Genomic DNA, 24,008 nt, shown 5'->3' on the forward strand with positions numbered 1-24,008 from the left:
AGCAACACTGTGTTGGTTTGCCTTAGCATTGTGCTAAGCGAAAAAAGAACGTGCGAAGAGGTTGCAGTGTCGAGGAGTCTTTTAAAGTCTTTTAAATGGCATCGTATGCCTCCGCTTTTTTATTGCGATCACTATATTTTTTATTTTTTAGTTGCCAAAGACATGGCAGACTTTCGTAAATTTTTATAAATTCAGTTAAACACTTTCGCGAGCGTTGGCGAAGCGTCCAAAATATAAATAAGAAGCCAAAACAAAGCATCTACAAATCAACCGACAAACTGGCACTTGTTTGAAATTTGTTCACAAATTGATGCTCGTTTGTTCAGATTTGTAGATCTGCGTCAGTGACATTAATGACGTCTCCAGAGACGTCACTTACGCAGACATCTTATCGCATCGTAGCGTCTGGACCACTCTTTAGGAGTGACAGCGTACCGTGGTGAAAATGCTTGTGGTGAATAACTCCGAAAACTATTCAAATGTAATTTAATAACATTACATTTACAAAGATTCAGACAGAATTGGTGGTTTTAAAAACATCTTTTTTAAAGGGAAAACGGTCATCTAACAGGAAAATAAAGAAAATGGAACGCAACAGGAATGGTGCTGCCACCTGCCGGAAGGCGTGCACAAACTGAGGGTTGCACTGACAGCATCGATTTCGACCGTTCCGTTAGTAGGCTGGCTCGTATTCTGAGCAGTCCGCCGCAGCATCGTGAGTCGTTACTAGCGCAAATCCTGATTCCTGAATTCATCAGACCACATTGAGAAGTCTCAGTTCAGAAGCAACAGCAACGCAAATGAGCAACGGCATTGGTAAGTATGGCCTTAGTAACTTTTATGCCATTTCGTTGACCTCGGAAATGAAGCGGCAACTGATGGTTCGAATCAACGACGAGGTGAACCAAAGGCGTTCGCTGACGATCGAAAGGGTAATGTAGAAGTACTTTTTTGTATGTTACCCTCGATCCGCAATAAAAAGCTTGCTTCTTTTTCAAATCCGAAGGCAGAATTAGTGTGTCAGCATCTTAATCAGTGTTTCGAACCCAGCCTTTGTACGATTCGTTTGGCGATGAACATTGTGGCGAAACTGTTGTCCTTCCGAGTGGCCGAAGAAAGGGTGATCGACTCGTACCGTAAGCTTTTGTGTTACTTATCGAACGTGATCGATCGTACCAATGCGAGCGAGCTTGCAGACGGTATGCGTAGGTTAGTGGGAACATTGGCCGCGCTTTAAACAGGGTCCCATTCTAACCGTTTACTACCGTTCGCAGGATTTCGTTGGCTTCGCTCGAAGGGGGCAATGTCCCGTTTCAAGCGTTCCCCGTGACGGTGACGAAGTGCATCATGGTGTTAATTTATCAGCTTCCCATCGTCGACGTGTTTGAGCGAAAGATCATCCACCATGCGTTGCGGTCCACACTGCGCTGGAACAAACTGATGCCGGACGCGTACAAGCAGTGCGGATTCGGATCGCTCATACGGTGTGCCATTGTTTCGGCGAACAATCTGTCCGATGATCTGGCAGCGGTCACCGAGTTGCTTGCCCTCGTGTGGCAGCTTTTCGACGTATACTACAGCGGTACGCCACGATCGGAAGTACATCCTGTTGATGTACTGCTACGATCGGCGTACGATCGCATCTTTTCGCGTCTGACTAGCGAGTGGGCCGATGCGAAATGCTTCGCACTGCTGATCGCCGTCTTGTACGATCTGCTGAAGCGACCCATCGATGGGTTCTTAAAGCTGCGTATCGTCCGGCTGCTGAGCGATGCTGCGGGTGGTGGTCTTCGGCGTCTAGTGCGGCTACTCTCCATTCGTCAGCACGTCCGGGCCGATGTCACAATGGCAGCTCGAGTGAAAATTGTTCTGACACGCATCATCACACAGAACCTGTTCCGGTACGAGTGCGAACAGAATGTTCAGCGATGGCAGGAATTGACGAAGGGCATCGAATGGATGGTCAATTCCGTTTACCTTACCGAGCTGGTCGATGCCCGGTTCATTTGCCTTCATTTGCCGCGCGAGAAGCTCAGCTTGGAAAACGTTTGCTTCATGTTTATCGTACGCCATCTGGATGTCCTCGGTGGGCTTCTGGATCCCCGAACGGAGTTGGACTATGTGTACAATCTGGTGACCGCAGTTAACATCATCTATCACAAGCGTTGGAATGTGCCCGGCTTTTTGGTAAAGCATTTTATCGACGGAATGTCGGTGAGTTCCTCGGAATCCGGTTTTCGCACGAATCTCTTAATGTTCCTTTATTTCCGCCCTTTTTTGAGATTAGAAATTTTCTAACCACAACTTGTGGCAGCAGAACGGTACGGAATCGCAAAAATGGCTAAAGGCCATCCTTCCCAAAGGAGAACCGTCATCATCGGGGGTCAACATATTTGGCCGACTTCCGGTCACAATCCAGCGCATCCAGTGGATCAAGCTGCAACCGCGGGGCTTCCGAGAGCTCTGCATCGTCCACCAGCAGTACGAGTTTCTCCGCGATGTGTACATTGTGACGTGGGACGAAAAACTTCTTACCACGATGCAATCCTCGTTCTCGGTTACCACCCTAATGACGGTAATACACGGCAAGCGGTTCTCATGTAGGGCGCGCGTGAATGCTTCCTGGTTGCTTTCGAAACGTGCCCTTCCTGGCACCCAGCTGACCAAGGTTTATCACAACATCACGCGCCATATTCACAAACCCACCGACAGTTGGATGTACTGGGCGAGAGCCATCTACGGTTCCATCGACGGGATGGACACAGCCAAGAAGCGTACCCTATGGGCTGAGCTTACAACGGCATCTGGCAAGGACAATGAAGAGGTAAAATGCTTGGTTTTCGAGCTGCAGGCTCGGCTGTTGATCAGTATGCTAAGCGAAGAGACCGATTCCGAGCCGAGTGGCCACGCACGCACCAACAACGCAATCGAACCGTTGTCAAAGAAACAAAAGATTTGAATAAAACGATAAAATGATTCCTTGCAATGTAAATTTAAGTATAGATTTTAGTTTTTACCAAAATTTGACTGGCCTCTGACCGAGATGTGTTTGTTCCGCGGAAACGGTACATTCAAAAATTGAATTGTGACAGACGCCACCGAAGGCGTTCGCGAAGGAAGAACAAGAAGACGTTTGACTTGACAAACGAATGTTGTTGTGAAGATGGCCAATAACAAACATAAGCGAGCAACGTGCTAAAATTGAGCCGGTGGAGCAAAGAAAGTTGTTTTCAGGACAGTTTCACAATTCCGAGGAAAAACAACGGCAAGCAGCAGCTTCACGGCACCGCTCATTAGGTGATCCGCGTGTCCAGCCATTAACGGCGCGCCTATTGCTTGCAGTGGCTTGCGCAATCAGATTGCACCGGTTCCGGCGTCCGATTTCGGTTCGGATAAAAGGAGCTCGAAAATGATCCGCGGAGCGGTGCAGGGTTGCTGGTCGGGCCGTTCGCTCTACTCGTCGCTGGCCGCAACGAAGGGACTACCAAAGCTGGATGATTTCCGGACGATTGAGCAGGACCCCGACCGACACGGCCGCACCACCGTCGGTCGGTTCTACACGATACCGAACGACGTGCGTAAGCAACTCTTTAGCCACGGGGGTCTCCCGAAAAACTTTGAAAAACAGATCAAAACGTTCAACGAATGCTGCCTGATGGTCCGCCGGCCGGCACTGGAAATTATGGAGCACCTCCGGCGGACCGACTTTGGACGGCCCGTCAATCGGTTCGTGCTGTACGGCGAGGATGGGGCGGGCAAGTCGCTCTGTTTGGCACACCTGCTGCACTACGGCCACCAGCAGCAGTACGTCCTCGTGCACGTACCGTGGCTGCCGAACTGGCTGAAGCGCCCCAAGGAGACGGCCAACTCGAGTACCACCGAAGGGTCGCTTGATCTGCCCCTCGACGGAGCGGCCTGGCTGGTGCATTTCAAAAACCAAAATGGTCCGCTCCTCGACCGACTCGCGCTGACCGTGAGCCGGGACTACGTGTGGACGAAGCGCGAGACGACACCGGCCGGCGCCCCGCTCCTGACGCTCATCGAGCACGGCATCAATCGGGCTAAGTTTTCGTGCGACGTGATCGCCGGCCTACTGAAGGAGCTGAAGCAACACTCGACAGCGGGTCGCGCCCGCACGATGGTGGTGATCGATGGGTATAATGCGCTGTTCCATCCGCACACGCGCATATTGACCGAAAACAAGGTTCGCCTCACGCCCGATCGTATCACGCTGACCACACCGTTCGTGGACATCACACGTAACGATTGGACAAACGGAGTGTGCGTGCTGGCAGTGGACCGACTCGCCCTCACCGAGGACCGGATGGCCTCTTGTTTGCCGCTGTACCTGCTGTACCGCGAAGGCTTCGAGCATCTGGACCCGATGGTTCCGGTGCGTGTTGATGGATACGATGACACCGAATTTCACAGCTGCATCCAGTACTACCTCGATCGGAAGTGGATCCAAAGCACGGAGCAGCCCGGCTTCGATGTGGAGCTAAAAATGCTGAGCTGCCAGAATCCCTACCAGTTGATGCAGTTATGCGCCTCGCTGTGAGCGCGGAGAAAGAACCGTGAAAGCAACCACTTTTAGGAAAGTAAATAAAGCCGATGTTAGACTGACCGAACATAGTTGGTAGTATCTCAAATAATTCACAAACGCGAACGAGCAAATGGCAGCTTTATTCCAAAAAATCCGAACGAAAAACTAAGAGGACACGAAAGATTTCGGATGCTAGGCAACTAGACTGCTACTAGTCGAGCTGGCGAAACGCAATGAAAACCAATGGCTACTATGAGCAGAGAATGTGTGTATGTATTGAAGAGTGTTGTTTTGCGTTACAATGCCGTTGACGCTATTTATCGATCTCGTTCGCCAGAGAAACAGGAACTGACGCGGCGATCTGTTTTAGACATTTCCTTCTAAATCGTCTGTATTTTCACTTTTATCTCCTTCGGAAAGTCCTCCTCACTGCAATTCATATCGCCTCTCGAATCACTTTCGATTACGAGTTCGATTAGCTTTGTCCGTTTTGTGTAATTCTCAATCCCTACTTGAATCTGTTGAACTGTAATATCAATACAAAGCAATGTAAGGATCACTTCTCCGGTCGCCGTGGCGCAAATGGTGCTCGAACTGAACTGCACTTTACGATTGTTTCGGTGTGTCTGTGATTGAATTGTCAAACGTGGATTATTAGATCTTCTGGGAAGGGGCAAGGATTGGATTTCGGTCGGGAATCATAAATAGGTACCTCTTCTCGTACAAATATAGAGTGTTTCCAGAGTTATTGAGTAGCTTTATTTCGTCATGTCGTCACTGTTTGTCTGGTTTGCTTGTAATCGAACGTGCTAATGTTGTAAACCCTAAATCGAGCAGTGCTTCGTAGGCACACCATTGTGTTTTCGTATATTCAGGTATATGTTCCCGTATGAGCGCCACACAAAGGATTGGTTTTCGTTTACTACTAGTTACGAAGTTGGTAACAACGGTATACCGGATAGCGAACTAGTGACACTAGGACTGGGGTTTACACAGTTGAATAAGATTAATCGGCTGTTATCTAGCTTGAACGTTTACTCTTTGTTATTTTGTATGTACGATAAATGAAGTAATTTTTGCGTGTTGTGTTTGCTCGTTTATATTGTAACCATCGACCACGAAAACGCGACTCACACATCTAGCGATTATGAGGCGAACAAGAACTTGCGCGGTCAACATGCTTTGCGCATTGCGCGGGTGTATGGGTGCGCGGTTTCGGTTGTTTAATTCGGTTGAAACCCTTTCCTAACATCGCTGGCTGATCGATAACGATAAACCCAAAATGGAAATGTACGAAAGTGATAAAGTTCCCCGTCGCGGGAAGGGCGAGGCGCGCACTCGCCGCCACCCAACGCGCCACACTCTTTTGATTCTCTTCTCTTTCCGTTTCGGCGATTTCGCCAACGCACGGTTATCTTATCATTTTTTACAGTTCCCTCCTTTTGTAGCAATTATCCTCTTATAAACCTACCCTACACGCTAGTACTATGCTTTTTCTACTCACAGTTTACACCCGCTCCTGGGCTGGGCGCTTGTGTGGGTGTGTGTGTTTATGATGATGATGAGGCGGATGATAATTACGATATTAAAGATATGATGTCAGCATTAAACTCCGTCGCTTGCGAAAGATACAGATAGAAGTAAACGGAGTATTGAAAGAATGGACCTACTCAACGTAGAACTGCGTCATTTCGTAAAAAAATTCAGCATAAAAAGCTCAAATGGGGTAAAATTCTAGCTCCAAAGCGTTTCAGTTCACCTCCGTCATCAAATCCGTATGGGCGGGAGTCTCCCTGTGTTTTTTCTTTCTTCATTTAATTCATTCCTCCCTCGAAAGTTGTTTTCTTACTTCCTATTAGCGTAATTTCCGTACCAAGCGAACTTTCTTTTTGGGAGACCGTTCTCGGTTTGCTGAGCTAAAAAATAAAATAATAAAGAAAACTCCACCCAGTGAAGGAGATGAACGGAAAAATGCGGACGAAACAGTCTGGGATTGGGTGTTGCGGAGCGCGAAAACGCACGTGCGCCTTACCAACTTGACCCTTCTGCGTGCAAACAACAAAGAGCTACTACCGCGCGGACAGTACTTTACTAACGCAGCTTAGAATCAATAATACGCATGGGAAAATTAAAAATAATTTTACTAAATGGTGAGGCGCTATACGCTCGCGCTCGAAACTGGCGGGACTCGTGTTGCACTCGCGGAAGTGGGCCACTGTCTCGGCCGGTCATGAGGCGCCCCTCTTAGCGTCCCGTCGTCGGTCGCTTACCGGTGATAGTGTTCTATTTTTTATTGCCACTAATTGTTTGTCGACTAAAGCATATGCGATGTGTCTGTGTGTATGTAGAAGCTGCGGACCGGTCACATTGCATCGTGGGCACAGCGTCGATTACATGGTGCTATTTACAGTTTCTTCCTTCACGCCCGTATCGGTAGTGAAGGCTTCAGAGGATGTGATTCCGCGTGATCAACACTGCGAGGGAAACAATAAAAAGTCAGTACAACGCACGTCGAGGACGCCGGCCAGCCCGGGGAGCCTTACCTACGCGTACAGCGTACATTCAATGTAGCTGGTCGGTACGAATCCTTCCTCCCAACCCTTCGTGCTAAACCGTCGCACCCGTGTCCAGCCGTCGCCCTGGTCCACCTCTATCACTTGCAGTTCTTCACCTTCGGACATTGGAATGCTGCCTTCACTCGTCGCTACGGAGATTAAAGGAAGAGAATGCAAACAAAATTTTAACCAACAAACGACCGGGTCACAACTTACCATCGAATGGGTAAAGCGCGCGGCACGTTCCCAATGGCGTGTCCGCTTCGTAGTACTCCTCGTTCATTGCCTGCTCGTTGGTACTTCCTTGTCCCGAGCCCGGTAGCGACGTATGCGATGTACCGAGCCCACTTTCCGGACTCGCCGAGCTGCTGTGGGATGCGAAATGAGAGAAGAAGGATGCGCAACATTAGCACGTTATCGTCCCGTCGCATTGAGGAGATCGGATGCCAGAGAAAGCGTGTGTGGAAGGGTGTGTGGTTAGGATCATTGTGCCATGTGTGCTGATATTCTGTACAACAAAAAATATGGTGTGCATGGTGATAAACGAGTGTTAAGCAAAGAGAGAGTGCACTACGGCGCTACTAATGCGGGGTTTAATCACTTTTTTGAACATAAATTGTTTTCTTTTGGCGACAAAATGATGGTGGAATGAACACAACGATGAAGGCTAGGGGAAGAGCTACGGGTGGAAGCGATAGGGAATTCAAGAAACAATTGTTCAGTTGTACCCGTTGTTGTTAATGTTAAGCCCATTTTGCGCTTGCTGTACACTACTTTCGGAAGCTGACCTGCTAAGGCTACCGGCATCGTCGGGATGGTCTTCACCGTTGTCGTCGTGATGGTTGTTCTCGTGATTACTGCTACCGTTGGAATGTCTGTCGGAATGAAACCCAGCACAAAGACGGGAGGAGTAAGTAACTTACATCTACCGGTCTGCGCCTGGTCTGGGGTTACCTGGACGATCGCTGCCCATTCTGTATCACGCGGTTTGCCTGGGGGCTGTGCTGGCTGACCGTTTGACTGTTGGCCTGGTCGAGCAGTTTCTGGTAGCGCTGCAGTTCGATCCGAAGCCGGTCCAACCGATTGACGGACTCGTTCAGTTGCTCCTCCACCGTTCGCGGGTCGCCCAGCATCGAGTTCGCCTCGTAGACGCCCTTCATCTTCATCAGTCCATCGCTGGCCGCCTGCTCCTGGGCCACCTTCTGTTGCAGTTCCTGCACCTTGGCGGTTAGCTTTTTTCGTCGCTGCGTCGGTGGCAGATCGCTGAAATCCTCCTTCAGACCGTCCGTGGTAAGATTGTTCTAAAACGGGGACCAATAGAAACGAAGTTAGCAAACCAAACCGCGAACAGTGTTAGGGCGCGAGAAGATACTCTGGAAAAACAGAACGCTACCACATCATGCAAAAGACCATATATCACCAATCGTGTTTCCAATCAGTTTGATATTTTGACCACCAAATTAAATAACGGGCCTTTAGATAACACATTATACAACTAAGTACCAAGTTTGAATGTACAAAAACGCAAACACGCACACACACTTTCAAACAATCAAATGTAAGTAAGTAAAACAAACCGAACAAAGAAAGACACACATTTTTTGTCACGCAAAACACTCGCAGCGATAGCAGCGTATGATTATTACCTTTACATGTATGCAGGCTTCAAGGATCTTCTGGGAGGTTTTAGTGGCGTTGTGATAGGAGGAAGATTGGTTGTGGTTGTGGTGAAGCGTGGTGGTGGTGTTTGTAGAACAATTTGTACACAATTTGTTATTGTTATCGTTTTCATAGGGCAGAGACACGGTTAAGCGCACATAAACACATCGAAAGCCGGAAAGTCGGACAACGAAGACAGACAGCCGCAGCGCATAGCATCGTTACACGCGAAGAGTTAGAGAGAAAGACCAATAGTTCCGAAATAGAAGTGTGTAAATGAGAATTTTGTTAAATAAATTTTGATAAACGTTCAAAGAGTTATAATGTTGGTAAGTGTAAGTGTGTAGCAGTGTGGATGCGGCATGAAAAAAGAGAGAAACAAAACAAATCAATTTCAGAACCACCAGAAACAACACACAAACACGCTCGGTGGTGGACAGGCTAAGCGGCTACAGAGCGAACAGACAATGCGAAACCACGATGAAGTAATAAAAATCAACAAACGTAATCGGCACACATTAAACGATATTCTAGTGAAACAGACTGTAATCAACGGGCAACGTGTCAGGATGTGTCACCGTCGATATTGGGCGATGGTGGTGGAGACACACCTTTGGCTACGTTAAATCGTTACACGGCTTCAGTAGCAACAAGTACGCCGGAGGAGAACTTGTGGCGTGACACGTAATCCGACACTAAAAGTCTGACATCACAAGCAAATCGATAAAACAAAGACAAAAAAAAATCACAGACACAATCGGGAGAGTGACAAAACATAAAAAAGGGGCCGACGATAAAACTTTGCGTGTCGTGTCATACTAAAACAGAGAATGAACCGATCGTACAAATGAAGCCGAACCACCCTCTGTCTGGACACGGAAGAGCGAATATATCCTCGGCCCAGTTTTCATACTTTTTCCCAGCCCGGACTCAAGCAGGGATTATCGATTCCGGCGGAAGGCGGCGGAAAAAAAGGATTGCAAATCGGGGATGGACAGGGAGAAAAAGGTCCGTCTCGCCACTCGTCAGGGATTCTTTTGTAGCGACATTTTTATGCCGTTCAGTGTGCCACATCTTCATTACCGATGAAGGGGGGACGACTTCACCCACAACAGCGGCCATTGTTGCCATTGACAAAAGAGTGAGTAATTAAGTGGACGGGCAGAGTTGCAAACCGTTCTCGCCGCGTATGTGATGCTGTTTTAAGTAGCAACGCAAATATTGAAACGGAACCGAACTCGGTTGTTGCCAGTCGGAAGCGCCACGCAACTCAGTCGGGTGAGTCACCAACCGAAATAAGCGAACTGAAAGTAGCGAAACATGCTAAAATTACGAGTAACCAGCAGATGACGTGGGCTACTTTCAGCAGTGGCCCGTGACACACGAACGAACCCCATATTCATTCATAACCCGCTCCAACAGCGTCTTATTGAGCGCAGGCGGACACTTTCAATTCGCTAAGTCGGGAGTCCCACACACATCGTGGGTCACCCCGTGAAGGCGTGCATCAGACAAATCTCTCTTCCGGTCCGCGATGTTATCATGGACGCCAATTGTTGACACGCCTTCAAGAGCGGGGGGTTCCGGTGACAAAACACGAATCTCACGTTAAAAGTGTGCTCTTCAACCCAAGGACACTCCTTCACCGGGTGAGCGCGGCACACTAGAGACCGGTTTCGCCAAGTGGCCAGCGACACGACTTAATGAGAGGAACCCCGCCTACGAGTGGTTAATGAAAAGAGTGCGCCGGATATAAAACAGACTACCGAAGAGGGCAGTGCTTATCACTAATCGTGCTCGCAATCCGAGTAAAGAAGAACCACTCATAAAAGCCTTAAAATGGGAGCTTCCTCGTGCGACCGAAGAATGCAGCAGTGATTTAAGATTACTACCCTCGCCCGATAAGGACAACAGAACGCAAAAGAAAAAGTGAGGAAATAGTTTAGATAAGCCACATGCGACGGATGTAAGCAGCATGGCGGCGTGTGATGTGCTCCAGAAACGTGAAATGGGTGACCCAAAAAGCAACAGGAGAACGAAACACGATTGCACGCCTAACGTGGGGCGATTTGGTCCGATATCCGATGGCCAGAGCGAACGGAACCAATAAGCGCGAGGAAACGCAGGGGGCGCAGTTTGCATGGGCGCGCAATAGCGGGGTGCAAAATGTTATGTTCCACACACTGATGAGGGGGCTTTTGTGGCCGCCAAATACTCACTCGCCAACGAAGTACAACGAACGCATGATCGGTTGGTTGTTATCATATCGCACCGCGCCGGAGTGTTTAGATTTGATTGCATTTGTGTCCACGGCGCGCAAAACCAGAAGTAACAGCAACAGCAACAGCATTTACGGCGGACATCCCCACCGGCAGCCGAATTCGAGGGTGACGAGCCGATTTTGGGACAAGAATTTTATCGGACCGAGCAACGGGAGATTACACGCGAAGGATTATTTGGAAATACGCGGTGGCGGTGGCGGCAGCGTTCGGATTGGATTAATAAGGAGAAGAAAATTGGATTACAAAATTAAATTATCTGACGGTAAGAAGCGAACAAAGTACATAACCAAATCTGGTCTGTTATCGGCAGCTAGAAACGAATGCGATAAACATTTTTACAAACGACAACAAGGGGCTATTGGGGTGGCAGCTAATGAAACTGAGTTCCTGTTGCAGGTTTTGTTTTTTTCGAATGCCAAAACAATTACAAAACAGTATGAAGATGGATGTAACGGATGGAACATTCGGAAATGTACACAGCGAAAATCGATACAGTAAAACATACGAAACCGTAAACGGTTTTTGAACAGTATCGAAACATCTGTTGGATCAGTCGGCGAAGGACCGGAGGTCCGGATCAATGGACCGCTCCCTTACCTTGTTACCGGTGAAGATACCGAATATGCCAACGCGCTTTTTCAGCTTCTCCTTCGTGGTGCCCTTCCCCGTCATGTGGTTAAGTCCGGTGCTGGAGTTGTGCGTCTGTGAGTTGTTGGAGGAGTCGGAGTCGGGCTTCGAGAGGTCCTCGAACGGTATGTCGCCCGGCGGCTGAAAACCGGACTGATATCTGTGCCGGGAGAGTAGACAAAACAGGACTTGGCGTTAGAGGCTCGCTGGGTTCAACAAGCTGTTAGAGCGCGCTGCATACTTTTCTATGACAATCATCGAGTCGTCCTTCTCGTTGATGGAATCGGCCGCCTTGACCATCCCCTCGAGACAGCGGGCAATAATGGGTGACACTTCGCACTCCACGTCCGCGGACCGCTTGATGAACTCCTTCATGCCGCGCGTTCGCTTCTCGTCCAGCTCCTGCAGGCGATTGAATACCTGGAAAGGTGCGGACCACAGCCAAGCATTAGTAACGGGTAATGTACGGGTAAGGGGCCGTGTTGCTTTCGCGCTACCTCCGGAAGGGCGGCTTGGTAGTGCTGTTGCTGCAGCTTGTTGGTGATCTGCAGCTGGTTGGCGTATTCACTCTTCGCGTCCTCCGACAGCGTGTTGCGTATGTTCATGTTGACCCGCTGCTTCTCGACGTCGGCCCGGCTCAGGTGGAAGTCGGCGTCCGCCTTGTGGTAGCTTTCGATCGCCTTCTCCGCCTCGCGGAACGACTTCTCGTAGCTGCGCTTCGCCCGATCGAGCGTGCCGATCTGTGTGTGGAGCGTCTGCGTCAGCTGGGCGCCCTGGGTGAGCGACTTCTTGCGCTCCTCGCGCAGATTCTTCGCCAGCAGCATAATGCCCTGCAGCACCTGGTTCTGGAGGTTCTCGGCCACCACCTCGCGCTGCCCGGCCAGATCGGCCACCTCCTTCAGGACATTCTTGAACGCGACCAGCGTGGAAAATCTGCAAGAGTGGAAAATTCGTAAGTGAGCACACCGTTACTGGGCGCGATGGATTGACGACACCGGCTACTTACTCGTTTTCATCGTCCTCTTTGTTCTTTTTGGGTTGATAATTTTTCACTAGCCGTCTGCAAGCGGAAAACAAGCAAAATGTAGGTTAGAAGGGCTATATTTACAGTTCGCGCGATCGCTCTGAAGGCTCCAAAAGCGCCGCACAGAAGGCATGCCCCGTACGGTGAAAACGCGTATCAAGTGTCGACCAGAGAGAAGTCGGCCCCACAATAATTGATACCTGTGTGAACTAGCGTGCCGCCCGGAATGGTAAGTAGCACACAGAGAGCAACAAATTCTTGAATGCACCCATTGACAGGAATCTGTCTATCCGTCGGCCCTTAGATGGCCACTTGCAACCGCTGGGCGCCGTGCGCCAACACCAAAACATCGTACCGTTCCGCGTTAATAAGACGACACCGCGGTGTTGCGGCAGATTGATACGCGGATAGATTGGCAGGCCTGGCGGCATTCTCATGCCATTTATGCAATGGCACCTCGGAAACCCAGCTGCAGCGGGGCTTAGAGGTTGATGATCGGTATTGGGACCGCGCCGGAACGGTGCACCTTATGGCCACCGACGAGGGTATCCATTATCCATTTGCTGTTTGCGGTTCTCGCCCAGCCGGCCGGCCGGTCGGCTCGGAAGGAAGCCATAATTTTCTCATGGCATCTCCCCCCGGGGCAGGTGTGTGTAACATCTCGCTGGTCGCGGCCAGGAAGGTGGCCACAACGCCATCGAGACACTGTTTGCATATTGCACGCCCAGCAGGACGGAACGGAGAATGCAACTGGAATCAGAAACCTCCCGCCCGGTGCTCATCGGCCGCAGATGATGATGATGCCGAGGCAATAACAACCAAACCACGATCTTCACATTCCACCCGAGCAAAGCATTGGCAACATACACAGCCGTCCCCCGGACAGGTTGATTCTATTGAATCGGATAGGTTGCGGTTGACTGCGCGACGCAGGATCGCTCTTCTGCAACGCCATTGGACGACGTGAAAAAACTCATAATTCATCACTCAGCAGTCCCACCCGGTGGCCAATTAATCACTCGATGCACACCACGAATCAGAAGCACGATCGAACCAAATTTCAACCGTTTGCTCGTGAAACGGCAACCCGGAAAAGCTGGGCACATCTATCGGACATCTCAAACCACCACCGATAACCGGTATCGGGGTGCTATCAGCATCGGTTGACCACCCCACAAGGAATTCCGCCGGTTATCACACATCGATGGCAAGTTTGCGATCCACCACTCCCATTTCCGCGTCAGACTCGAACGCGATTGCGAAAATTACATCAAATATTGGCATCAAAATTGGGAACAAACTATTTCTGGCCACCGCAAGCTCCAGGCATCGGCCAAGGACTCAGCCAGCCGTTCAGCTTCACTAAAGCTCCCGCGGAGGCCAGCGTCGAGTCCAATTAATCTAATTTCTCAATAATCACCGAATGGCTGCCGCGTTTTTTTTTGCGTGTTGCAATTAATCAGTCGTTCGTGGAGCACGGTACGGCACACGGTTATGTTTTCATCACGCCATGCGGTGATCGTGACGAGTGGGAGGCGTGGGCTAGGGCTCAACCCAAGCACATCCTCCACCGGCCGGCCGGGTGATGATATGGTAAAACGGTTGCGTTTAACGCCGGGAACTGCAGGAACTGCGGGGCACAAAATGCACTCCCATAAATGATGCGCTTTCTCGCTGGCTGAGCACCAACACCGTTGTCCGTTTTGTGTGTGGTGTGTGGCCATATCTGATTAATCACTAAACGGGAGATTACTTTCTACTTGGGGCGGCGTCCGCGAAGGCTCGGGATCGCCGATGACAGATCGCCCGTCCCCGATCAGGTTTCACGATCGGCTCTCGCGGGATGAATGAATGGGGCATACGAGTGCCCCATGTGTGAAGGTGATGTGTTGATATGATCGGGGTGAGTTATGCTGGTCGCTACTCGCAAGGGCTTCCCACTTTTTGGGAGAGCATAATTGTCGTGAGTGTCATTATGCGAGTGCAACGGAGAAGATCCGCGCAACTGGGGCCAGAGTAAGGGGGGGGGCGCAACAACATGGACACAAACACAAAGGTGACACATCGGAGACGCTTTGCTTTCACAACGCCCCATCGATTACACTCCCCACGACCCGCGTCAAACGAAAGCGAATGACTCCCGCCGGCTTGTGAGGTCTCGGTTGACGGGGGTTGGGCTGATAATGTAGGGCCCCGCCAAGGGTGTGGCCACGTGCATCACCGCCATGGTCGGGGTTCCCCACTTCCCGGGGGTAAGTTTTCTTGTAATTACTCGAGACCCGCCCGGTAGATTTTTATGATAATAATTAAAAACAGAACACCCGGCTCCCGGAACGGAACGGAACAGATCGGGGCGGATCGGACGGATCAACGTCAGATCGACCCCCCCTACTCCCTTCTTCCAGCCGGCACCTCCGTTGGGGAGAAAGTTAACCGATCGGACACACCGCCCAGTCCACCCGCGGTCGTTGATCGCCGAGATCGGAACGGTGAACAGGGTGTGTTGTGTTGGCCAATGGCCGACCGGCCCCACCAACCGCCGATGGAATCGAAGTTATTTCTTTTCCATCAATTCCGCCGCACGGAGCGGCATAGCCTAGTTTGCAAGGCTCGAGCGGCACGCAACATAAGGTACATGCAGGCGGCAGGCAGACACAACCTGTTCGATCACCGCGCGTTCGGTGATCGCGGTTCGGCTTTCTACTACTCTCTCGTCCGATCGATCGTCCGGGCCGGCTCTGCAGAACAATAGAGACATTCCGCACTCCGCTGTCTCGACGGCTCATTAGAAAACAAACAACAACAGCCCGCGGAATCCATTCGCACAATGCAATGCGCTTTTGCCCGTCTTTCGGAAGAGATTTAATGAGCTTTCCCGGGAAAGCGACTGGACCGATGCCGATCATGCCAATTCTTGGAGCGGCGCGTAAAATATGCTGACACCGAGTGTGCCAGTTTTTGGGGGAGGCCAATCCTAACACCGGTTCCCGTTGGATCCGGTCAACAGATGGCCGACCCAGCGCGGTCCAGTGACTTAATGCGCGATTCAGGTTTATGAAGACATTTCGGCCGCCAGTTGGCAGTTTAAAAATGGATGAACCGTGGATTTTGCTTAGTGTTCGCCTCCCCGTCGTCGTGGACTGAAGTGAGCATAAATTATGGCCAGCATTTGTGTTGTGACGCTGGGGAGGTTAGACGCTACCCACTTAACCAACCAACAGGTGCTGATGGCCACTGCGTATTTTTTGCGTTGCGCTCCCTCTATTTGCATAATAACCGTAATAAATATGAATATTTGTTTGAAAACATTCGGCGGGTTTTATTCGGTGAAATCGGTGAAACCACCGGCGTCGTGAGTGTGGGAAAGAAATTTTCCCTTATCCCCGTGTAAACAGAAGCCAACCAGTAGTGGTTCTTCGGTTTCTGTTCTGCTATTTCGAAGGGCTCACAGTCCTATTTCCCTGCAGCGACGAACAACGCGGCGACATTCACGAACGCGGATTATGCTCAACTAGCACGTACCGAGAGCGGCGGTTTGCGTGATTGAATTTGCTGCTCCCCGTAGCTCTCCTCTTGGCAGCACGCTTCTCGCGCGGACAGCCTTGGCATGACTTCACCGATCAAACGCATGATTCATACACCGATCAATCTTCGCTTGGTTGGGCGCAGGGGGCTGGTGCAATCCGTTCGCAGCGGCACGCAAATTCCTTACCGGTGACGTGACGTGCGGCCCAACAGTTAAACAATTCGTTTGCATAAACAGAAGGTTCAAAACTTCAAAATAGGATTTTCATTTCAAAGAAGTGAAGTGGTGCCTTTTTTCAATTTTCGCCCAAAAACGAAGATCGCCAACGATCACTCTAGTTCCGCTTCTTTTTTTCCGGGCGCCGTTTAAATAAACATTACCTTTGGCAGGGAGGGGGCTGGAAAACTCACCCTTGGAACTGCAGCATGAGCCGTTCCACAATGGGCCATGTGCGCGAAAGGTTGAATGAAAATGGGGGGTTTCAATTGAGAGGCGAAGGAATCCGACCGCAAAGTGCTCCCCGGCCAACCCGTTTTGTTGTCCATCCGTCCGTCCGTCTGTGTATGTGTATAAACACGGAGTCCACGGAGAATTGACGACCGTTGGCGGAAGCCATTGGCCGGAGAGGAAACTTACGCCAGTCGTTGGCCCACCAGCTTCCCAGGTTGGTCGGTGAACCCGATCTCCGGTCTTCTTGGACCACCTTTGCTCTGACCACAATCCACAATCGGTCTCGGCGTGAGAAATGGGATTCTAGTGCTTTGAAATTAAAATTCCAGAGCACTGCTTTCGATAAGGTACTGAATCGATCAAGCGGCCAAGTGGTGAACCGCACGACGTCGCACAAAATTGGCCACACTCCGACGCCATGTTCCGGTTATCACTCTCACGCAGCACTAACCGAAGCGAAACGGAAACTGCACCAAAACAAAAATACTGCATACTAAATGTGCATGCCCGTGAAAGTGGTTCACTGTTTCGTGGCCGCTCGAGATCCAAGATCAGCCCGTCGCGCGATCACGAAGATGGCGAAAGTCAAGTGCGCGACGGCGCCACGAAACGCTCCGCGAACCGAAGCAGTGAGCGGTGAGTTTTGAGCGTCAATTTGCGAAATGAAACATCACGCGCACGCCCGAAATTCATAATTGGCCGAGAAATTTGGAGCAATCGGTGCGAGTGGTCGGAACGAAAGGCACCTCCCCGTCTCGTTCGGCCAGATGCTAATTTGCTTTTCGAGGACAGATCGAGGCATGCGGCTGTGACTGGTGATGGCGTCAATCGGGCCTCAAACGGCTTAGTTACTCGAAGTGGTGGAAATTGATTCGAAGCTCACTTAAAGATGAAGCTGAAGATTCAAGGTTTGTTTGGGTTTCTATCCGAGAATGAAGAAGGACGAAAATCGATAGATCAATGGGCTTTCCACAATTTAGTGAAAATTTCGCAAAACATAATAAGGAACGTTACATAGTCCAATCAATCTTACATAGTCACCTTGTCAACAAGTCATTGATTCGTTTGTTAGGATGGTTGGAGATCTCAACAAATAATACATTTAATGGCAAAAAAGTGACAAATATGATCATTAATCACTCAAAATTATGTAACATATTAAGAGGACCTTACAATCAATGTTGAAGGAACGCCTCCATCGCTTGAATAGCTATTCGTCGATATGTTCAAAAAGAAGGGATTTCGAAGTTCCTCGAAAGGCCAGGGCCAGCACCTTCTTTTTGGGCCATCAACGGCGCAATAATTTGATTACTACAAAAAATCCAGCAAACAAAATCCAATCGATTTTAAACCCGAGAGCGAGAACCACAACCCACCGTACTTTTTTCGATATCTTCCACAGTTCCCAGTGCCCGAGACCCGCTGACTCCCGCGGGAGGAATGCTGTGACTGCTCCCCGCCCCCAAGGCTCTCCTTTTTTTGGCCGCTTCAAACTTTCGCAACCGGTTCAGCGAACTTGAGCAGTTACCTTGGGTGTCCACAGTCGGCCCATTCCTGTGTGCGACTATTCTCTTTCGATTCGATTGCTCGTCTTCGCACCGTCTTCGTCTTGGGGTGCGTAGGATCCCTTCTTGGCAGCGCTTCCTTAGCAGCCACCAGCGTCAAGCCATCATTACGTCAACGGCCTCGGGAACGGGTTGTTGGCTGGCCGCTGGTGGCTCGCCAACTCCGCCGGCAGCCTTGCTCTATTCGCGCCACAAACTCACCGGACCGGTTTCCCGATTCGGTAACTAGCACCCGGGCCCGGCTCGATCGGCACAGGCACACCCTGGTTCGTACGGGGATTCGCGAACCCTGCCACCATTACGCCGGGGTCCACAGTCTTTGGGCGAAGGAATCGAAACGCCTCCCACTTCGATATCGGAAAGAAAGTCGATGAAATCATCGAGACGCAGCAGCAGCGTGTGCATTTTGGGGGCTATATTAAGAACACTTCGAGAGGTTAGCATAGAACTTGCCGGTGATCGCTGGCCCATCCGACGACGTCATCGGCTCGAACTGGTCGACCGGGTGGAAGAAGTTAAGAAACTCGGATTTAGGACTGTTTTGAAAAACAAATTCTCGATTCGGAATCGGACCTTACTTGCCACACCCGGTTCACTTGAACGGACGGGACGGCAGGATTACCATCTGTCACAGTGCGTCGGCGAAAGGTGCCATAGAAAACCAGGCCACTTTAGGCGGGGTTTCAACTTCCAACCGGTGTCGAAGGAGTTGAAGAACTGCACGCTAATCGACGGAGCACGAGTGCGTGGTAGACAGCAAATTAATGGTTCACTCACGCCCCACGCTTGGGCGTCCTTCGGACAGAACGCATCGCAAGGCTAAGATCGCACCGCGCATTGGATTATTGTGAAAGCGGCGGGCTTCCGTAGGTTTCCAAACCGCGCCAAGTCTATCGTTCTACAACCATGACCCATCATCCGCGGCGTGTGCCGCCAGCAGGGAAACCATGACCTATGCTGCATCGTCTGCACAGCCTGACCTGGAGCGGAGCGTGCATTGACTGTGAGCAGTGCGTGCACGTCGATCGTCGGTTTGCTGCACTTCGCAGACCTGGCTGGTGTCCCTGACCGGGGATCGGCGCATCACCGCGACCAAACATCTGTGTGGCGGGCCGCACGCGTGTCTTTCGCAAGTCTGCTCGATCTTCTTCTCGGGTCGGGACGATGCTCCGTTCGCCATAAATAAAAAAACAGATCGAGTTTAGAAGTGGCGCACCGAGTTGAACGGCACTCGTGGCGGCCGCACGAGAGTTGCGGCGAGCTATTCTTAGAGCATTCTTGGCGCAGATCCCCAGCAGAGCTCGTCGGCTCGAGAAGCGGTCCGCGATCCGCTACTTCCTACACGCCGCGGTCGTCCAAGGGTCACACACAACATGTGCCGAAGCGACACAAAGACGGAAGCATGGGTGTTACGGAGCCACAAGAGGAGCAAGAGCGAACGGCTAAGACCGTTCTCGGTTCGATCGGATTTACGGGACACCGGGCTGCGTGTGCTGTGCTGGCCAACTCTTGCTCGAAAGCTGAATGAAGTTTAAAAAAAAGAACCGTTGGCCGCGCCGGTTTTCCTCTCGGATTTATTTTTGTAAGTCGACGTGCTGTTTCTTTCCCCATTGTGGCGCACACTTTGGAAGGACGTAAGAGCGCCTTGGGGCACTGACTGTTTACCAAACCCCCCATATGTGGGGGCGGCGGCGGTGTTTGTGCGTTGTAATTGGATATTCCCGGTTCGCAGGACCGGAAGGAAGTGGATAAGAACCTTTGAACCATTGACGGACTTACGGACGTAGTTGAACGGCATACGATTGGGTGACTTCAAGGATTGCTTACCTCAGCTTCAGCGCGTACTCGACTTCAATGGCACTGCGATCGCGGATAAAGTGTCCAAATCGCTCGAAAAAGTCGATCCCCTTTTGCGTGTGAGTCGCCAGGTTGTCGTACTGATCCTGCAAGTGAAGAGAAGAGACAGCGAGAGGCATGTGGTTAAGGTTTGCACGTTTTAGATTTGCGCGAATGACGGTTTGACATTTCGAGGCGTCCATAATGAACCTGTTTCTTTATACAGCGGTTGCTGTCGTCTAACTACAAAGGAAGCAAAAAATCCACAATCCCCGAGGAGTGAAGAATAAAAACCAGCAACGCCCTCCATCCACGACGGCGTAAGATTTTGTATGTATCGCGGGATACACACTTCAACTTCTGCACGCCATGCATTTTGGCCCTGGCCACCGCCTACAACTCGCGGCAAGTAATAAAAACAGAACGGACATTAGGACCTGAATGGGGTGTGGCCGATGAACGTTGGCAAACGTTCAAGAAATACGATCTGACGTCACTGCGCGCAGCACAGCATCGGCTGGAGAGCCAGGACGACGTGCTCCTGTTGACCGACCGAGGGCACCATACATTAATTGCGGCGCCATTCGGATTCGATGACCATCAAAACGCTCATCGGACACACCAAGGTCCACCAGAGGAGCCAAGAATCAAGCTTTGCTGAACTCGTTGAGCGGTTTTGTGATTTATTTATCAGAATATGCGCAGTAAATCAAACCTCTTGTGTACGGATAGATACGCTCCAGGTTCGGAACTTCAAGTCGATCCCTTTTTCCGGCGGGAGGAATTTTAATTCGATCGAAACTCAAACGACTCAACAAGTTCAAGATAGTGTTCGCGAGAGAAAACAGGTTCGAAAACAATTTTTGCACAGGAAGACCTCGCGCATCATCGCTGCAGCAGCCCGTTGTTGAGAGGCAAATCACTTTCTACGAATTCTTGGAAGGTTCCTCCAGTGGCCATCTCGCTGTTTTCGGGCCAGCAACCCCCGACCAAAAAACACAGTTACATAAAAGTTATCGAGAGTTGCCACCTATTGTGTAACACACAAACGAACGATGGGCGTTTGTTTTGGGCTAGTGTAGCAAATTTGGGGTTCGCAATCAATGTTTACCATAAACAGTACACGGGCACACGGTGGATAAACACACTCCGAGCGATAGAGCCAACGCGTGCAGTTACGGCAGACAGAACGACCCACGAAGTAACTCGCGAGGTATGTTGGATTAAATGCTTCTTTTCGTCAAACTGTTTACTCACGACTGGCAAGAACATTCCACCCGTTGCGACCCCGTTTTTATGGTTTGATGGACCATGTTTGGTCATAAAACGGGCCGAATTTTAAATTCTCCACAACGATGTCCGACTTGATGTCCGGAACGGTGCACACCAAGACCTCCAAAGCAAGTTCGGTTCCTCTGGTCATCCCAACCGGGGGTCCAGCTCGATGGCCCAACAACAGATGTAATTTAATCAAGCCAAGCGATCGCACGCGGAAGGTGTTGGAAAAGCCAAACGAATCCCAAAATACCGCCGGCCGGCACCGGTAATTAGCCAGGGTATTCTACTCCGGTGAAGGGAAAAACCATATGCTACCATTCCGGGCGTTGATGTGCGGAGGCGATCGTTTATTAATACCATCATCAGCAGCGGACGGGTTGCATGGGCCCGACGCGTTCATGTTACCTTCTGAAGGGCCGCCGTCCCGACCAACGATCGCATCCAGATCCAAACGGTTCGCTCGCTCCGGTAGATGCTCTGGGGTTCCAGGAACGCTAGGTCTAAAACCCCCACCGGAAACGGATCTTCTTCTGCTGCGTGTACGTGTCTGTACAGTTACCATCTCTCGTTTGGCGGATCTTGATTCAGAAATGATCAAGTATTACTCATCTCGCAAAGTTCGCCCGTTCTGCCCGGGCCAGTGTCTGGCCCGGACAATAGGCATGTGGGCGGAAGGATGAATTTTCGGGATTTTCGCCATCAACATCACCGGATTTCATTAATGCAAATAATGGTGCCCCAAACACATTTCCTTCACCCAGGCGCTTTCATTCGATCCATCTTCATTTCTTAATTTTATGTTCCGCGTCGCGCGCCCGGGGAGATCGCGGTGAGCGATGAAAACGGATGAAAAATGTCCCGTGTGGCTCTCGGTCGTCGGGAATTCGATGCTGAGTCGGGCGATGGGGATATCAACATATTTTTCACTTTTACTCCTGAGGCCCGCCCTGTGGTCGCGGTGTGTGTCGTCAAATCTTCGACAAGTTTATTTCTTGACAGCCGCCCAACGCGCCTCGGATCGCCCATTCAGCCGGGGGGTTCGGGTTGGAGCATAAATTTCACCTGCAACCTGGGAACACACCGGCGTTGACGCCCTTGCTGCTGCAACCGGCTCACGATCGGGTGGAGCGTCTCAAACGGGCCCACATGGTCCACGGAGTGTCACATATTTACATTTGTTTAACAAAACGACCCGACGCTGGACATGGGCTCTGGTGGGACCGCGGCAAAAGTGACCGCACGATAAACGTGTCACAGACATGATGGCTTTTCGGAGGACGCCCTTACACCCAAGGGCGCGCACCCAAGATATGTCGGACGGATGGAAACCCAACACAACATACCAACCGACAGGAAAGATAGATAGGTTAGGAAAGCTTTCATTTTGATTTACTTTCACTTGACCGGGTCGTGTGGGCCAACACCACTTTGCATGCCGGGATTTCTCGAGTTATTCGGAGAGTGAGACCCGAGGTCGAAGTTGGAACGCTCCCGAAGGCACATTTCGACAACCGGCCGGAAGTCGGACCACGGCCAGAAGAGTTGTTTTGTGCTTGAATGAATCAACTCAGCACCCAGAGAGGTCGATTGCTGCGCCCGTGGGCAGTCGTCCGCCTTGGAAGACACATCTGGCAATCGGCGGTGTCCCGATGCAGCTCGGCTCCGACGTGTCATTGGCCAGGGACAAGGTTGTAAATACGATATTTATACCCTGTGCCAACGTTCTCGTGCCGCACTAGTTCGGCAGCTTTCCGTGTGGACAACTGGTAACCAGTTCACGGTTCCCGTCTGATGATGGGAGAGGTTGTCCTAGTTGAAGCCCAAACCTGCCCTGCCCGGCCCAGTGATGATTCGCGATCGTCCGTGAGCGAGGAGTCTCCGTTTCACAGAAGGGTAAAACCAACAAAACGCGCGGCCCCTGATGGTGGTGGCCAGGGTCAGCGGTTTTTGTCGTAGTTTATTGGCTCAGTGGCTCCATAACTCTAGCGCATTCCTCGTCCTGCCATGTCCCCGCAGGGCGTGGGTTTACGTGGCCACGACACGCGATCGGGTGGTGTCCAGGACGTAGAGTTACCCAGACCCCGGATCGTCGGCTAACGGCGTCTCCTAAATATCGCTTCCGGGAATGCACCAACCGAGCATGGAATGTTACACACAACCGCCTGCATCGTTGGTCAGACCACCACAAAAACCAGGAAAGCAGGTTCTATTCTGTCTCACCCGTCGCCTGTGGTCACTACTCCGCCGGTGAAGATGCTCGGCTCGGGCAGCAAGTACCAAGTGCACCCAGCGCAGCACAGCGAAAACCCGAAAAACTAGTTTCCGGCCGTAGGGTGGACACACGTAGATTGATAATCCCTCGGGAAGGGATCCCACCAGCGGTTCCTTCCCGTACGGTCGCAGTGACAGGTTGCGTCCAATGTGGCCAGTGCCCTCGATCGGAGCTGTGTAATGCGATCGCCCTCAGAAAGAATTATAAAACCCAAATTCCGGTTGCATAACAGGAGTTCAACAACTTCGCTTCTCGAGAGATGCCACTGACGTAGATTGCGTACATAAAGCGCGTCACATTACTCGTGGGGTCTCTCTTAAACAACAATGCGTGAGAAACGCACCCACACGTCTTATGAAACGGAGGAGGAAGCTGAAACAGTTTAGTGCCG

The 24,008-nt window shown here is 50.9% G+C and overlaps 3 protein-coding genes across 5 annotated transcripts in view; 2 read left to right on the forward strand and 1 right to left on the reverse strand.

The window, feature by feature from the left end:
* The first annotated feature begins 800 nt into the window (after positions 1 to 800).
* LOC131215803 (uncharacterized) lies at positions 801 to 2,959 on the forward strand. The gene is made up of 4 exons (XM_058210199.1): positions 801 to 932; positions 1,007 to 1,209; positions 1,275 to 2,214; positions 2,288 to 2,959. The coding sequence occupies exons 1-4, from the start codon at positions 801 to 803 to the stop codon at positions 2,957 to 2,959; spliced, it is 1,947 nt and encodes a 648-aa protein (XP_058066182.1).
* A 215-nt stretch (positions 2,960 to 3,174) lies between these two features.
* Positions 3,175 to 4,628, forward strand: LOC131214996 (small ribosomal subunit protein mS29). The gene has a single exon (XM_058209357.1). The coding sequence runs from the start codon at positions 3,410 to 3,412 to the stop codon at positions 4,556 to 4,558; it is 1,149 nt and encodes a 382-aa protein (XP_058065340.1). The 5' UTR covers positions 3,175 to 3,409; the 3' UTR covers positions 4,559 to 4,628.
* Positions 4,629 to 4,791: 163 nt separating this feature from the next.
* Positions 4,792 to 24,008, reverse strand: part of LOC131205462 (formin-binding protein 1-like) — a 49,526-nt gene continuing 30,309 nt past the window's right edge. For 2 of the 3 annotated variants that reach the window (XM_058197567.1, XM_058197568.1), the window contains exons 3-12: positions 20,059 to 20,174; positions 12,673 to 12,726; positions 12,164 to 12,599; positions 11,908 to 12,086; positions 11,637 to 11,826; positions 8,053 to 8,399; positions 7,827 to 7,973; positions 7,315 to 7,466; positions 7,087 to 7,247; positions 4,792 to 7,017 (exon numbers count right to left, since the gene is read on the reverse strand). In XM_058197567.1, coding sequence (XP_058053550.1) covers positions 7,087 to 7,247; positions 7,315 to 7,466; positions 7,827 to 7,973; positions 8,053 to 8,399; positions 11,637 to 11,826; positions 11,908 to 12,086; positions 12,164 to 12,599; positions 12,673 to 12,726; positions 20,059 to 20,174 — 1,782 coding nt within the window. In that variant the 3' untranslated portion in view covers positions 4,792 to 7,017. Of the gene's footprint in view, positions 7,018 to 7,086; positions 7,248 to 7,314; positions 7,467 to 7,826; positions 7,974 to 8,052; positions 8,400 to 8,744; positions 8,775 to 11,636; positions 11,827 to 11,907; positions 12,087 to 12,163; positions 12,600 to 12,672; positions 12,727 to 20,058; positions 20,175 to 24,008 lie in introns of all 3 variants that reach the window. The other variant, XM_058197569.1, reaches the window with a different exon arrangement.

The sequence above is a fragment of the Anopheles bellator genome, chromosome 1, assembly GCF_943735745.2.
Source record: "Anopheles bellator chromosome 1, idAnoBellAS_SP24_06.2, whole genome shotgun sequence".
NCBI lineage: Eukaryota > Metazoa > Arthropoda > Insecta > Diptera > Culicidae > Anopheles > Anopheles bellator.